This window comes from Caretta caretta, chromosome 3 (genome assembly GCF_965140235.1).
Source record: "Caretta caretta isolate rCarCar2 chromosome 3, rCarCar1.hap1, whole genome shotgun sequence".
Lineage (NCBI taxonomy): Eukaryota > Metazoa > Chordata > Testudines > Cheloniidae > Caretta > Caretta caretta.
The window spans coordinates 95,677,164-95,691,597 of NC_134208.1; the positions used below are offsets into that span (position 1 = coordinate 95,677,164).

A 14,434-nucleotide genomic window follows, 5' to 3' on the forward strand; every position below is an offset into this window, starting at 1 on the left:
GTGGTCTTGTATTGTGTGTGTGTGTGTATGGGGGTGTATGAATACACATATATATGTATATCATAGCAACTGTTCTATTAATGGAATTAATATTGCGTAGAATGTGCTAGTTTACAGTGTAAGCAACATGTTTAAAATGAATATTTTAAAATGTTAGCCATCATTCTATTCTTTGATCCTGGAAGCTCTCCATAGTATTGCATTGCCATGACATTACAATTTCTGCTCTGAAGTGATAAATGTGGCAATATAGTTCTATGATAGGGACAAAGGGGATAAACACTCTCAAGTGCTATTTAAAATGGAGTGATTAGAAATAGAGACATAAGCACTAATTGCAAATAAATGGAAATATCTCTATTTTAAATATTGTTTCGAAGAGGCACCAGTCATTTTTTTAAACTACAGCAATGTGGAAGTGTTCATAAAGACTCAACTGAGAACCACTGACTTCCCAATAAAAGGCTTCCCAATAAAAAAGGGCCTTTAAATAGAGAATTGAATGCAAGTTTTATTAACCACAGCAAACTAAGAAGCTGATAGTACCAGGATTCTTCACTTGACTGCAAACGAAGTAAATAGCAAATGATATTGTCACACATCCCCTCAGCCTGTGTAAATTGGCATAGCTCCACTGAAGTCAAGGCAGCTATGCTGATTCACCCTAGCTGAGGCTCTGGCCCCATATTTTTATAATATAGAATATATTACATATACACAGATGATACAGAACAATCCATTCTTTGATGGCCCGAAGAGGCAAAATAGTTCCCTTCTTTTCTCTGAAAGTGCCATCATTCCAATACAGTTTAAAGCAGAGGGCTGTAGGTTCTAGTAACTCAACTAATTATAATACTATATTACACACAAAAATCTATGTTAAAGGAACATTATTTAGGTTGTAAAATCAAGCATGTAAAAGTTAGGAAATGCCAGAATTGTGGTTGCCTGTGAAACCTTAATTCAGGTCCTATGTGCATGTGCATTATAATATAATCTAATTACATGATAACGTACAATTTTTTCCACAGGACCCCTGTCCCATTCAGTGCATGGGATGGATCATATATTGGGGATGAATCAGAGCTATGTAGCGAATGAGGCTGTTGTCTGTAGGACTCTTGCTTCATTTGTTGCGGAAGGTGGGTTGTGAATGACATGGGTTTGCAAGAAGAGAAAGGAGAGTCTCATAGGTAAGGGACTTGAATGTTGTCCCTGGAGAATTGGATTCTATCTCTGCCTCTGTCAGAGTTTCAATGTGATACTAGGCAAGTCACTTAAACTAATTTTTTCACAGATGGCCACTAATTGTGTGCTCTTCATTTTCTGGGTGCTTGATCTGAGACCCGGAGGTCTGATTTGCAGAAGGTCTGAGCACTCTGAGATGCAACTGAAGTAAATGGGAGGTATTCTTTGATCTTATAAAGTGTTATATAATGCTAAGTATTCTGAAAATTTAGGTCCTAGGTATCTCAAGTTTAGCACTCAGAATTAGTGAATACTTTTGACCTTAATCTCTCTGTGCTTCAATCCCCATCTGTAGAATGGGGATGATAACAACCACTCAACTCACATTGATGTTGTGAAAATAAATGAATATTTGTGAAGCATTCAGATACTACAGTGATGGGCACCATAGAAAAGTCCATGAGGAAATTAATAATTCTGTATTCAGAGCAGCATTTGAATAGTGTGCAGTATATAAGGCCAGGGCCACACATTGAACAATGAGAATAAAACAAAAGGTTGAATAGCTGCTCATTAAGTGAGCACTGTCCTGTAACTGACAGTAGGTTGTCATCCTCTGTGTGGATCAACATTAGTAGTTTTCACAGATATTTTCTGTCAGCAGAAGAATGGTGAGAGTCTGGAGTCTTGGGTTACATTCCGAGCTCTGGAGGGAAGTATCACACAGACCCTTCTGCCTGTTGCTGTTCCTAGAATGAGTCTCAGGCAGCTAATGTGCATCTAAGACACAGTCTTAGTCAGACACTTGGTACGCTGCTGTACAGCACTTTCAAAATGAGGCTGATTCCCATACTGGAGGTGTCAAAACTATCTCCTGAACTCCGTGAGCAACATTATATCAATGTTGAAATAGAGGGTTAACAAGATAGAATTTTGTAGAACCCTGCATCAGGAGAGATGCAATTATACTGATATAAAGGTGCCATATTCAAGTATAGCTTATTCCCTGTCCCCTCTGGGAATAGCTATTCTGATATAAAGTACCTTCATGTGATATATCTGCATCCATACCAGGGGATTTGTATTACTTTAACTATGCCAGTATAGGTAAAGTGGCACAAGGTTTGCATAAAGACAAACCCTAAGGCCACTTATAGCACTCTGGTAGTCTAAAACCCCTCTACGATCCCTTTTACCCTGCCAGACCAGTGTAAAGTGACCTAAATGTAAATGAGAATCAGGCCCAGGATTCTAATGTAAGGGAGATGAGTGTAATGTTCTCTCAGTGATTTGAATGTCCTCTGGTGACATTTCTGGTGCTAGGAGATGCCTATTGGACAAAACAACCTAGAGTCCTTAATGGGAAGTTAGGTGTGTTGATATCCAACACCTCTTATGGCCTCTGTTACATTTAAAAATGAAAAGCCCCATGTGAAGGATATACTATCAATACAAAGGCTTCCTGTTTTCACCTGTCCAACAAAATGTGATCTCTACAGGGAGAGAGACTCTTTCTCTTCCAAGTAAAAAGATGTGATGTTCTGTTTAAAGAGCACTGTATACACCGTGCAGAGATAGAGAATTGCAAGTGATCTGGACATTGTGTTCATTTATTAGCTACTTGAAGTCTTTTCTTTATTTTCACAGAACTGATGATTTTCTTTTATTGACGTTTTCACTTCAGTGCTTTCTGTAGAATAACATTAATTACAATTCATTAGCTGTTTTTAATTTAAAGGCATAACTAAATGCTAATGAACCCACATCTTCGTAAATTCCCTCAGCTAAGTCATAAAAGAAACAGTTTGCTTTAATGTACAGTAGCCTTTAATACTCTAAATTGTATTTTTGTACTTTTGATATACTTTTGTATTGCCACTCAGTACAATAATATATGCAGATGAGCACCTTGTTCTGTCAACAGCGTGCTGGTTACTTTACAACAACAATTAAGTTGTTAATTCAGGCCCTGGTGCCTCAACGACTGATATGGAATCTCCTTTCCTGCTCTTATGCACAGCCCTACTGAAGTCAGTTACAGGATCAGGGCCACCATTCATTGCCATGTGCCACTAGACACCTCCCCCTAGCTCAGAATATTGCTGTTTATTGTTATCCTCCATTTACTCTTTTATTCAGTTTCAAAATTCACATTCCCGGCCCATTTAAATTTTGCGAGACACTAGGTCACATTCCTTTGTAAAATCACCTATGGTACTCTGTTTCCTTCCCTAATTTTGTAATTCTATTTAGAAAAGCAGCTAAGGTTCTCTAGTAAGATTCATTCCTTATGGCTCTAGTTTAGAGAAGTACTTAATTACATGCTTAATTTTAACCAGATGTTTATATCCCACTGACTTCAATGGAACTTCTTGTGTGTGCTTAAAGTTAAGTATATGCTTAAGTGTTTTGCTGAATCGGGACCACTGCGCTATCATACGTCAAATAATATTTTCTTTTACTATCTACAGGCACAGGAATCTTAGGTATTACTTGCAACAACAGTAGGGACAACATGCTTAGATATCATGTGATTTTCAGGTTGACGGAATATTTTAACAATTTAATTTATGCTGGTGCTATTAAATATCTGATAGATAAAACATATCAAATATTTACATAACATAGAAACAAGTAGCTGCTTCAGTACATGTTAATTATGTACAAAACATTAAAGCCGCAAAACCAACTTTAAAGCATTTGAACTCTGAAGTAAATCTGTTAATTTGGCTTCAACGGATAGCTTTGATGAAAGCACTAGTGAAGGACTGAGTGCGTAGAAGAAAATTCACAAATCATGAACAATGCAAACAAAAAGGCAAGGAAGCCATCCTCTGTGCTGCATTGAGGGGTTTACTGGTGTGACAAAAGACCAACAAGTCATATTCAACCTGAGACTGTGCCCTCTGGTCAGCATCACGCTTTGAGCCAAATGATAAGGAGAAAGCTGAACAAATGCAGGTTTTTATTGCTGGTCACTTAGCACTCGGTAAGGAGCCTCAGGGCTGGACCAAACTTGCATATAAGTATGAAAAGAGTTTTTCCTCAATGAATGATGGATGCACACAATTAATAAGAATGGCCTTACTGGGTCAGACCAAAGGTCCATCTAGCCCAGTATCCTGTCTTCTGACAGTGGCCAATGCCAGGTGCCCCAGAGGGAATGAACAAGACAGGTAATCATCAAGTGGTCCATCCTCTGTCGCCCAATTCCAGCTTCTGGCAAACAGAGGCTAGGGACACCATTCCTGCCCATCCTGGCTAATAGTCATTGATGGACCTATCCTCCATGAACTTGTCTGGTTCTTTTTTGAACCCTGTTAATGTCTTGGCCTTCACAACATGAATATTTGCTTGTGTTCATCTCTTCCATAGCAGATTAATTGCATTTGCTCTTTTGAGTTCATTAGCAATCTACACATAGTCATTCTTGACTTTATCCTGTAGTGGAGGAGGATGGGAGAGCATGGCTGGCAGTCCTGTATTTGGCCCTTTGGACTGATTATTTGCTGAATTGGAGAAATTGGCTGTATTTGTGGGATACAGTTAAATTCAGAAATAAATATTACCTAATCTTCTGGAAATAAAACAAGTGGGGGGTGGGGGGAACATATGACTATGAATGTGGAGTCTTTCCAGATTTTAATGGGTTTTGGATTTAGGATTAGGAAGATTCAAAAAGCTTTTGGACACTTATACTGTATGGATATTAAAAAATAGGCAGTTATCATAATTAATGCTAACTAAATTTTTAAAGGGATTTAAACCTCGTTCTGCGGGGTTTAAACCAAGCTCTAATTATTATAGATTGGGATGAAATCTATATGGGAAACAGATTATCCTACATCTTTCTACAGAGGAGTTCTTACACCTTCCTTTGAAGTCTCCGGTGATGGCCGCTGTGGGATACTGCATAAATGGACTTCTGGTCTGATGCTGCGAGGCAGTTCCTGGGTTTCTCTTACACCCTAAAGCAACAAACTAAATGTGGCCTCAGATGAGGTTTGTGAAAATGATTAGCATCATAAGGGTCTGTTCAGTCTCTGCCATGCTCAGGACACCCATGGCTATTTGCCAAGAAACTGAGTCATTTTTAATTTGCAGATACGTTTTCATCAAGTTTTTTTAAACTTTATTTTTATTTGTGTTTACATAAATTATAAACACATAACAAAACAAAACATATATAAATACATGCACAAAATGGAAATAGCATATAAATAACAAAATTTGATGTTCATTATTTGTAAAACCTGGCAAAAACCCCCAAAACATAACGAGCTCCCCATCTCCCCTCCCCACCCAAAATCCAAAACCCTGAACCCCTAGAGGTCATGAAGGGCATCAATTATTAAAGTGATTATCTAGATAATAAGTGAGAACATAACCTATTAGTATCAGGGACTAATATATACCAAACTACAAAAGTATGCAATAGTTTCATGTGTGAGCTGACAGCCTCATTTTTTTTCCAAATGTTTCTGTTAGAGAAGGCCGTTGTTTTCCATTAATGCAGTAGTAGAGAGCTCACTAAGTCAGTCTGTACATGAGGGAAGAATTGTAGATTTCCATTTTCTCAAAATAACTCTTTTGGTTTCTAAAATTAGTTGCTGAAATTCCTTAATGTTAACTGGTAATACCACGGCCCTAATATACACAAGTGTGGAAAAAGAAAGATAGCAACACTTAAAGTTTTTGAGAGAGCACTGAATATGGTGTTCCAGAACACACACGTTTTTTGACAGGTATAGAGGATGCGTGATGTGTTGCTTTGTGGCTATTTGCATCTCTAGCATTCACTGTGTGTTGCCAATCTAGTCTTAAACAAATGTTCTGGAGTCTAGTAGTACCTGTTTAATGTCTTGTTTTGGAAGAATTGCAAGACTAAAGAATTTGAGGTCTCTTTCACATTAAGCCAGATATCCTCGCAGATTTCAGTTTTGATGGTAAAGCTAAATTATTTTTCCCATTTTCCTTTGAGACTGAGATTGAGAGGGTAATGCAAAGCATAAGCCACATTTAAGTAATTCCTACAAAGTGACTTTTGTTTCCATATTTCTTAATATGTTCTTCTATAGGTGAGCGAACTGAAACAGAACGATTGTCCCTGAAAGAAAGTTGCTGAAAGAAAGAACTGTGAGACAGCAGTAACTAATATTTGTTACACAAGTAATCAAAGGAGGCCAATCTATCATCTTGTGTTATAGCTTTAATTTTTGTTAAGCCTTTTTCTATCCAAATTGTTTTATGCATGGAGTTGGCCATAATCCTGAGGCATGGGTTATCTTGTAGTGGTAAGAGAAAAGAATTAGTAAATTCAGATGCTGTAATTATCTTAATGCATTGTAGGATGCCCCATGTAGGTGCTGTGGGGAAATTGCTGTTAACCTTGCTGTTGAAACTGATCCCATTCTGCGGCAAAAATCTATGCACTATATGCAACATATGCAAGAGCTGTAATGCAAGAGGCCTACAGGCCTGTATCCTGTAAGACTTGGCTTAAGCTAAAGCATTTACGTATGCTAGGTTGTGTCACTTGACCCAGATAATGGACTAGGCCAATCTCTAACTAGAAAAGAACCAAAGGGCCTCCAGAAAAGTCTCTAGCTGTCCATTATATGCACCCTCCACCCTGAAAAAGTCCCTAGGCAAAACGCTGCCACAGCAAACCTCAGATCTTGATAAGATCTTGATAATAACGTGGTGCATCAGCACTGTGCTAATTATGAAACTGCCCTTCCATTAATTCCTTATAAGGCTTTATTAATAATGCCTGAGTGGTAAGGAAATGTATCATTTGGCTTGAATTTGGACCTATATAAGTCTGGTATTATAGGGGCAGGGCAGAGAGAGACCAGGGTGGCACCTGTGTGTGACCATCTCTATTTCCCTCTCCCTGCATGCTTATATTCAATAAAGGACCTCAGACTGTTTGAACCAAACAGATGGTGTGACTCGTTTTCCACAACGCTGCAAAGATTGGATTTTTCCTTGAGATTCTCGGTAGCCTCTTAGGGTATATAGAAGAAGAGAGGGAACCAAATGGTTTAGCTATTTTTTTTTTTTATATCAAACCAGGCCAGTGTATATGCAGAGCTACTGGAGGGGACCAATTTTGCTACTGGACACATTTGAAATGCTTGATAATATAGATAAAAATCTGGTAACCCTTGTTTGCCCAGGACTTTGTGAGGACCTGATGTGACAAGGGAGGTTTTTATCCCACATAAATTGCATGATAAGCCTATTTATTTGAGTAAAGAGCAAGGGAGAGAACTTGAAAGGCAATGGGCTAATAATATAAGTCATTCTTGGGTAGATATTCATTTTGGCTATTTCTATTCTCCCTAGTAAGGATAGAGGGAGGAGATGCCACCTCTCTACATCCTTGGAAATTTCTTTTAATATATAGTCCATGTTTATAGAAATTTTGGGGGGAAAGTTAGGAGAAATTTTAACACCTAAATAATTTATTTCCTTGCATATTTGAAATAGAAAATGCTGCAGGTGAGAAAGATTTGGTCTTTTGGATATAACCATTCTTTTTTTTTTTTTTATTTCACTTAATGTGAAAATCAGAGATCTTTCCAAAAATATCAACTAAATTAAATAATGATGTGATTGATGAGGATGGATTCTTCAGTAGTACAAAAATGTCATCAGCATATAAACTCATGTTGTAGTCTTTCCTGTTTACAGTCACACCTTCAATGGCTAAGTTCTGACGTACGTACATTGTCAGTGGTTCAAGAGAGACATTAAAAAGTAAAAAGGCGGGGTGATAGGGGACAGCCCTGTCATGTCCCTCTTTCTAGTTGAAATGTGGAAGAAATAATTCCATTAATTGATTAAGTGAAGCAAGGGGAGAGTTTTATAATACACTGACCCAATTCAGGAATTTGGGTCCAAAGCGGAATTTTTATAGGACAGCCATTAGATAAGGCCATTCAACCCTATCAAAGGCTTTTTCTGTATCTAGAGATAAGGTTATGGAGGGAACATCTGAGCTGCCTGGATCAAGTAAGTGATTTTTCTCATATTATCTGCACCCAATCTTGCTTTAATGAAACCAACCTGATCTGTATGTATCATTGATTGGATGATGGTGTTCAGTCATGTTGCTAAATTGTTTGCAATTATTTTGCAATCTGTGTTCAGTAGAGATATGGGGTGGAAGTTGACAAAGTTGCAACCCTCTTTTTTCTTCTTTTACTTAATTACATCAGTTCTCATGTCACAAGCCATGGTTCCTTCTTGGAATGTTTCAGTGAAAATATTTGAAAGAATAGAAGATAGCTGATTACAAAATGTTTTGTAGACATCTGTTGGAAAGCCATCCACCCCAGGGGCCTTGCCAGAATTCATATTTTTGTAGCCCATTTGATCACTTATGTTGTGATAGCTTTTCCATAAACAACATTTGTTCTGAAGTTATGGTATTAAGAGGTATGCCATCAATGGAATGATCAGATTTATTAGAGTGAAATGGGTTGTCTGATTTATATAAAGCTTGATAGAATTGCTTAATTGGATCATTTATATCTATTGGTTCAAGAATGGCACCCCTGTCCTCTTGTAATGAGGAAGAAATATTGTTGTTGGTTAGCTCCATCTTAAGTCTTCTGGCAAGCAGTTTACCTATTTTATCTCCCCATTCATAATATCTTTGTTTGACCTGGTTGAATGTAAATTTAACTTAGCTGGATAAGCATTCGCTATATATTTGGCAATGATTAGAGAATGTCCTGTGCATTCTCTCCAACTCATCTCTTTCCTTGTCCAGAGATTCTATTAACTTGAGTCTTCTTCTCTTCTTTTGGGAGGCATACTTGATGCATTCACCCCCTACAGTAGCTTTCAGAGCTTCCCAAAATATGGTATCTGAGACTTATTTTCTTCTATGAAGTTAAATATAGTTGAATCAACTGTGGAACAAAACTTTACATCTTCTACAGAAGAGTGTTCAGTTTCCACCTAGAAGATTTTAATGATGTGTAACCAGTGTCAATGGTAAATATAATGGGAGAAGGATCTGAAATTAATATTTTATTGATAGCTGCTTCTAGGCTTGCTGAAATCAGTTCTGAAGATAATTCAGAACTGACTTTTTCTTGTAAGAGGAATGTAGTGTAAAGAAATATGGATAATCACACTCCTTGAGATGTCTCAGTCTCCATGTATCTTTTAAATCAAGTTCTTTCATTAACAATGAGGGTTGGTCTATTGTGTTTTAAGAGCTGGGTCTCATGTAATTGGATTTGTCCAGATGTCTATCTAGTGTAGTATTCCAGTTGTCTCCCAGTAATACAGGAATGTCTTTTTTTATTAGAAAGAATGTCTGCAATGTCTTTGAAAAATTCAGAATTACCTCCACTTGGATTGTAAATGCTTCCTAGAATTAACTTTTTTGAGTTGAAACAGCCTTCAAGAAGAACGTATCTTCCTTCTGGACCAGACCAAGACTGTATACATTGAAAAGTTATACTTTTGTAAATTAAGATGGATGTGCCTCTGCTCTTAGAATTCAGTGATGAATGATATTCAACACCTACCCACATCTTCTGGATTCTGTGGGCATCTAATTTTGCTAGATGATTTTCCTGCAGTCAAGTTACTTGACGCTTTTTTGATCTGATGTGTTTCAGGATTTTAATTCTTTTGGAAGATAGATTAATTTCCCTGAAATTCTAGGTGCATGCTAAGAAAATTTATGGCAAAGTTTCAGATGATACATTGATATATATAACCTCATTCTGAAGGCGCACGTTTCCCTGTTGATACTGTAAAACCACATCTCTACGATATAATATGTACTTATCTCTATTAGAGACTGGTTAGCTTTGAATAAATATATGCTGTCAGTTGCCAAATGTCCTGCACAAATTGAATAACTAGTGCTATTTAAGGTTTAGATTATGGTCTATTTTACATGTCAGGAGTATTGACTGTTCCAAGGTACTTGTGGTTACCATAACACAATCCATCAAAGGCAGAGCTAGTGGAGAGATTCTGTCTAGCAGTGCAAGTTGTGAAGATAATACTTCAGTCATTAGATGGTGCTATAAACCCCAGTGTAGTGTTAAACTGTTACACTATATGCATTGCTGACAATATTCTTCTCCTCTAGACCCTCAGCAATGCTTAAGAGGCAAACGTCTTCTTCAAGATCTGTTTTCTAAGTTGTCTTTTTTTTTCTTCCAGTTTGTCTAGTCTAAGCTTTAAGGAGGAGATTTCTTCTTTAATTTCACTGGTTTCAATGGCAGTGTTTTGTAGCTCATTTTCCAAGTGAGCCGTTTGGGATTTTACATCACGTACATCTTTAGAAAGGCCACGAATATCTTTCAAGAGTGAATCCAATTGGTCTGTGAGGAGCTCTTTCAGTGGCACCATATCTTGGGCTAGGTTCTGCTGTGGCCTTGCAGTCTTCTCTTTCAGCTGCTTAGGTGAGTCAGGCTTAGGTCTTTTGTTGCCTCTCATTTTTTCATTGGAATCCATATTCAACAGTTTGAAGTTTACCTTGGAATTAATATAAACGGTTATGAGAGAAACTTATTGCTAATTTGCTAGGAAAGTAATTATTAGTGATGAATTGATATGTGTGGAATGAGGAGGTCCAGGACTAGGCAGCCATCTTCCTCACAAGTAGCATGTGACCCCTTTTATCACATTTTAATGAAAAGATACATCATATTACCTTAAAGTTAGCATGCACTTATATCTCCCTTAATAAAATAATAGGCATTGTTCAATAATGTATCTCTTGAACTGGTTATTCTTTTATGAGTTTGGAGAGGACCTGGTCTTGCAATATGCTGAGCACTCAACTTCCCTTACTTTACATGGGAGTTGAGGACATTCAGTATCTCACAGGATTGGGATCAGAAACAGTCTCAGAATTCTCTCCTGGGGTTTATTTTGTGTTGTTGCTTTGCAGCCCATTAAATGTGCCTATCAGATAAATGAGTAAATATGGACTGCTTAGGTTTTGTCTTCCTTTTTATTTGGGCATGTTTCCATCAATTTTCTTATTTCCAAAAGAAATGTTTATGTTATGTTTACTTCTGAAATCAACAGCACCCACAAATTATCCTGTTGGTGTATTTCATCAAATTAATATGCAATCTTGATAAATTTGAACATTTTTCATTTCCAAGATTACTGTCTGCCTGAGTCATAAATAAGAGTTAATATACATGCTATATTGCTAGATTACGAAAATCTATAAAAGTACAAATAGATAATTGTAGAAAAATGTGTTACATCAGTGCATGTTGTGTCCTGATTCAGGAACTATTGAAACATGTGAGTAAATCAGTCACTATATCGGAAAGTCATGCTTAACTTTAATGGGACTTAAACATGTGCTAGAGTGCTTTCCTGAATTGCAGCCTTAATTTCTGGAAAACATTTTGCTTCTGTAATGTATCCTTTCATATATCTGGATTTTCAGCATGCCTGCCCTTCATTATGTGGATGCATGTAATATTACCCCAACATTACTAAAAATGGTGATCTGGAAACCAAAGATCCAGGTAGGATGAATGCTTAATTATTTTATTTCTGTGATATAAAATCAGGGGTATGAGCCAACTATTGGTTACATGAAGGTTCCTTTCACGCCTTAGTAGGGTGCCATAAATTAGAAGAGCAAGAGAAATCAAATGTATCAGTAGCTATGATATAATATGATATAATATTCCATAAACCACAGTATACTAGTTGATTTACAACCTCTTCTGCTGTGTCTTTCTCATGGAGAGATTCCACGTAAGATTGCACCAAGTGCAAGTGCGAGGCATGTGGCATGCCTCCTGTAGGTAAAACTTTTCTCTATCCAAGCTGAAAGAGAAGGTAATTCGAGCCAGTGGGAATGGATGGATCCTGACTATTGAAAGGAAGGCAGGTCCTGTTTAAATTTTTAGCAGTTTATGAATGGACAAAAATAAGTGATCTTGCTAAATCCTAAGAAACTGGAGGGGAGCTTTAATTTGGTTACTTAAAAAAGCCACTTGTAGATCAGAGTTAGATGACATGGTCATTCTAAATCAATTGCATGGAGGAGTGAAAACCAGTAAATGTGTGACCATCAGCAGTTGTACTAAAAACACCCTTGGAAAAGATGTTTTTTCAATAGGAAGAGAATAACTGAGACGGATATTAAAGGAGTCCTCTAATGTCTACCAGAGCAATGGTGTGATCTCCTGCTGACTTAAGGTGCAACAGTGGAATATGTAAAAGATACATGGCATCTCATCTCATCTCAGGTTGGAGCTCACGGAGGACTCCCTAATTTAGCCTAGGTGCACATTGCTAAGAGATTGAAAAATCAACTCTGCCACCTTAACGTCAGTCTTCTCATTTACGCACAGCAACACAAGGTGTGTGTGACATCCTGATTGCTGAAGCCAGTGAACAAAAGTGCTACTGCATTCTAAATAAGTTACAAGCAATAGAGAAGCACTGTTGGAAGTCCTGCAAAGAGGAACTACAATAATTAGTCTTGTAATCCTCTGGTCATGCCTCATTTCTGTGTATTTAGAACAGAATAGGCTGAGGGGAAGCCGGGTGCAGTTAAAGGGAATTTATTTAACTTTTAAAATGTATATAAGACTATAAAAATTATACATAATTTGATTGTATTCTCCCTCAGCACTCAGATATTGCTTGTAATCTTAGACAGTAAGGTCTTCAGGACAGCAGTTGTCTCGTATGTTTGTGCAGCTCTTTGCACAATGGAGTCCTGATCCTTATTGTGACCTCTGGGAGCTACTGTAATATAAATAATTAATAGTAATAATAAAAACATGATAAATAGTGCAACTGAGGAAAAACACATCTTTGTGCTACAGCCAACATATGTTTTTTTCTTAGAAAGGGCGTGGGTAAAAGTGATATCAGGATTATTTACCTGATTCACTAGCCTCCAAACTATTAATTTCAGTAACATCATGTATAAAACTATTTTGGAAAGGGCCTGTGTGCATGTGTGAACTACATGGGTGATGGAACAACTGTTCATCGTCACCAAGTCACTCTTCTTTGTATGACTTGAACTATTCAATAACCGTTCCAGACACCAGCAAAATTTCATCAATGATATCAAAAGATGCAGAGACACATAGTGGATATGAATTTATAGTAATGAACAACTAATCCCTATTTGAAAGCAACAGGAGATCATTCACGTCTCTTCCATTGACCTAGCTACCGCCTTCCGGGGAGGTGGATTAACCCCAGCAGTGGGAGAACCCTTCCTATCACTGTAGCGAATGTCTATACTGAAACGCTACAGTCATGCACCTGCAGCAGCTCAAGTGTAGACATAGCCTAAGAAACACGATCTTGACTTCAATGGAAAGCCTAAACCCTGGAATCGAAGTGGAATGTCATTGGCATGCAAATACATCTGAGACTGTATAGGACATCTTCTCAATCTCCTTTTCCAAAAATTGGAAGGCTTGAAAGTGAACCTCAAATAGCAATTGCTTCAGAATCAAGAAACTTTTCTTGACAAGGGGGAAAATCTGTGCATATCTGAGGAAGATCGTCACCTTCCCCTGCCAGATGAGGAGTTAATAATGTTTGTAAATTGTAGTACAACAGTTATAGTACCTGCTTCAGACAAAGAGGATGGAAAGGGGTCAAATCCTGAGAAAATGGGGCTCAGGGCATCCATAAAACTATAGATAGTCTGATTGAAAAATAAATCAAATCCAGCTAGAGAAAGGTAATCTATTGCAGTCCAAAGGCCAAGAGAGATCAGGCTGCAGACTATCTCATCCATGAAGGATGTAACAGATTCCTTTCTGTAAGCAAGAAAAGGAGATAAGCACACCTGTGTAAAGTGTGGGTGTACAAGATCCTTCTCCACGTGGCTTCTCAGTTATCTTCTTTCCAGTCTGCACCCAGCCTACTTCAGCTCACGCAGATCACCATTATGTTGTGGCAGCTTCTTTGCTAAGGGGTCAGACAACCTAGTTAAGGCAGGCAGGAGGGAAGACAAGGGGCCATTGCAATTAGTGTCAAAACCATGATTTGAAGAGGGAAGTCAGCTGTGTCTCGGCACCAGTAAGGAGAGTACAAAAGGTCATAGGATCCATTAGTCTCTAAGGCATAAGGAATTTAATTGGCTTTAGCATTAATAAATGTGAATTACCCCTTGCATTTAAATGTATATGATGAAAGTTGGAGTGTTCTGTGGGGTGATCCAATTATCTTATGTATTTTAAACCAGCCCAAAATATGA

The 14,434-nt window shown here is 37.7% G+C and overlaps 1 protein-coding gene across 4 annotated transcripts in view; it reads left to right on the top strand.

Moving 5' to 3' along the window:
• NKAIN2 (sodium/potassium transporting ATPase interacting 2) overlaps window positions 1–14,434 on the top strand; it is a 779,150-nt gene that overhangs the window by 129,578 nt on the left and 635,138 nt on the right. Inside the window, exon 1 of one of the 4 annotated variants that reach the window (XM_075126713.1) lies at window positions 11,679–11,720. The exons of the other annotated variants lie outside the window; for them this stretch is intronic. Coding sequence (XP_074982814.1) covers window positions 11,694–11,720 — 27 coding nt within the window. The 5' untranslated portion in view covers window positions 11,679–11,693. Of the gene's footprint in view, window positions 1–11,678; window positions 11,721–14,434 lie in introns of those variants that run through there. 4 annotated transcript variants of the gene reach the window in all.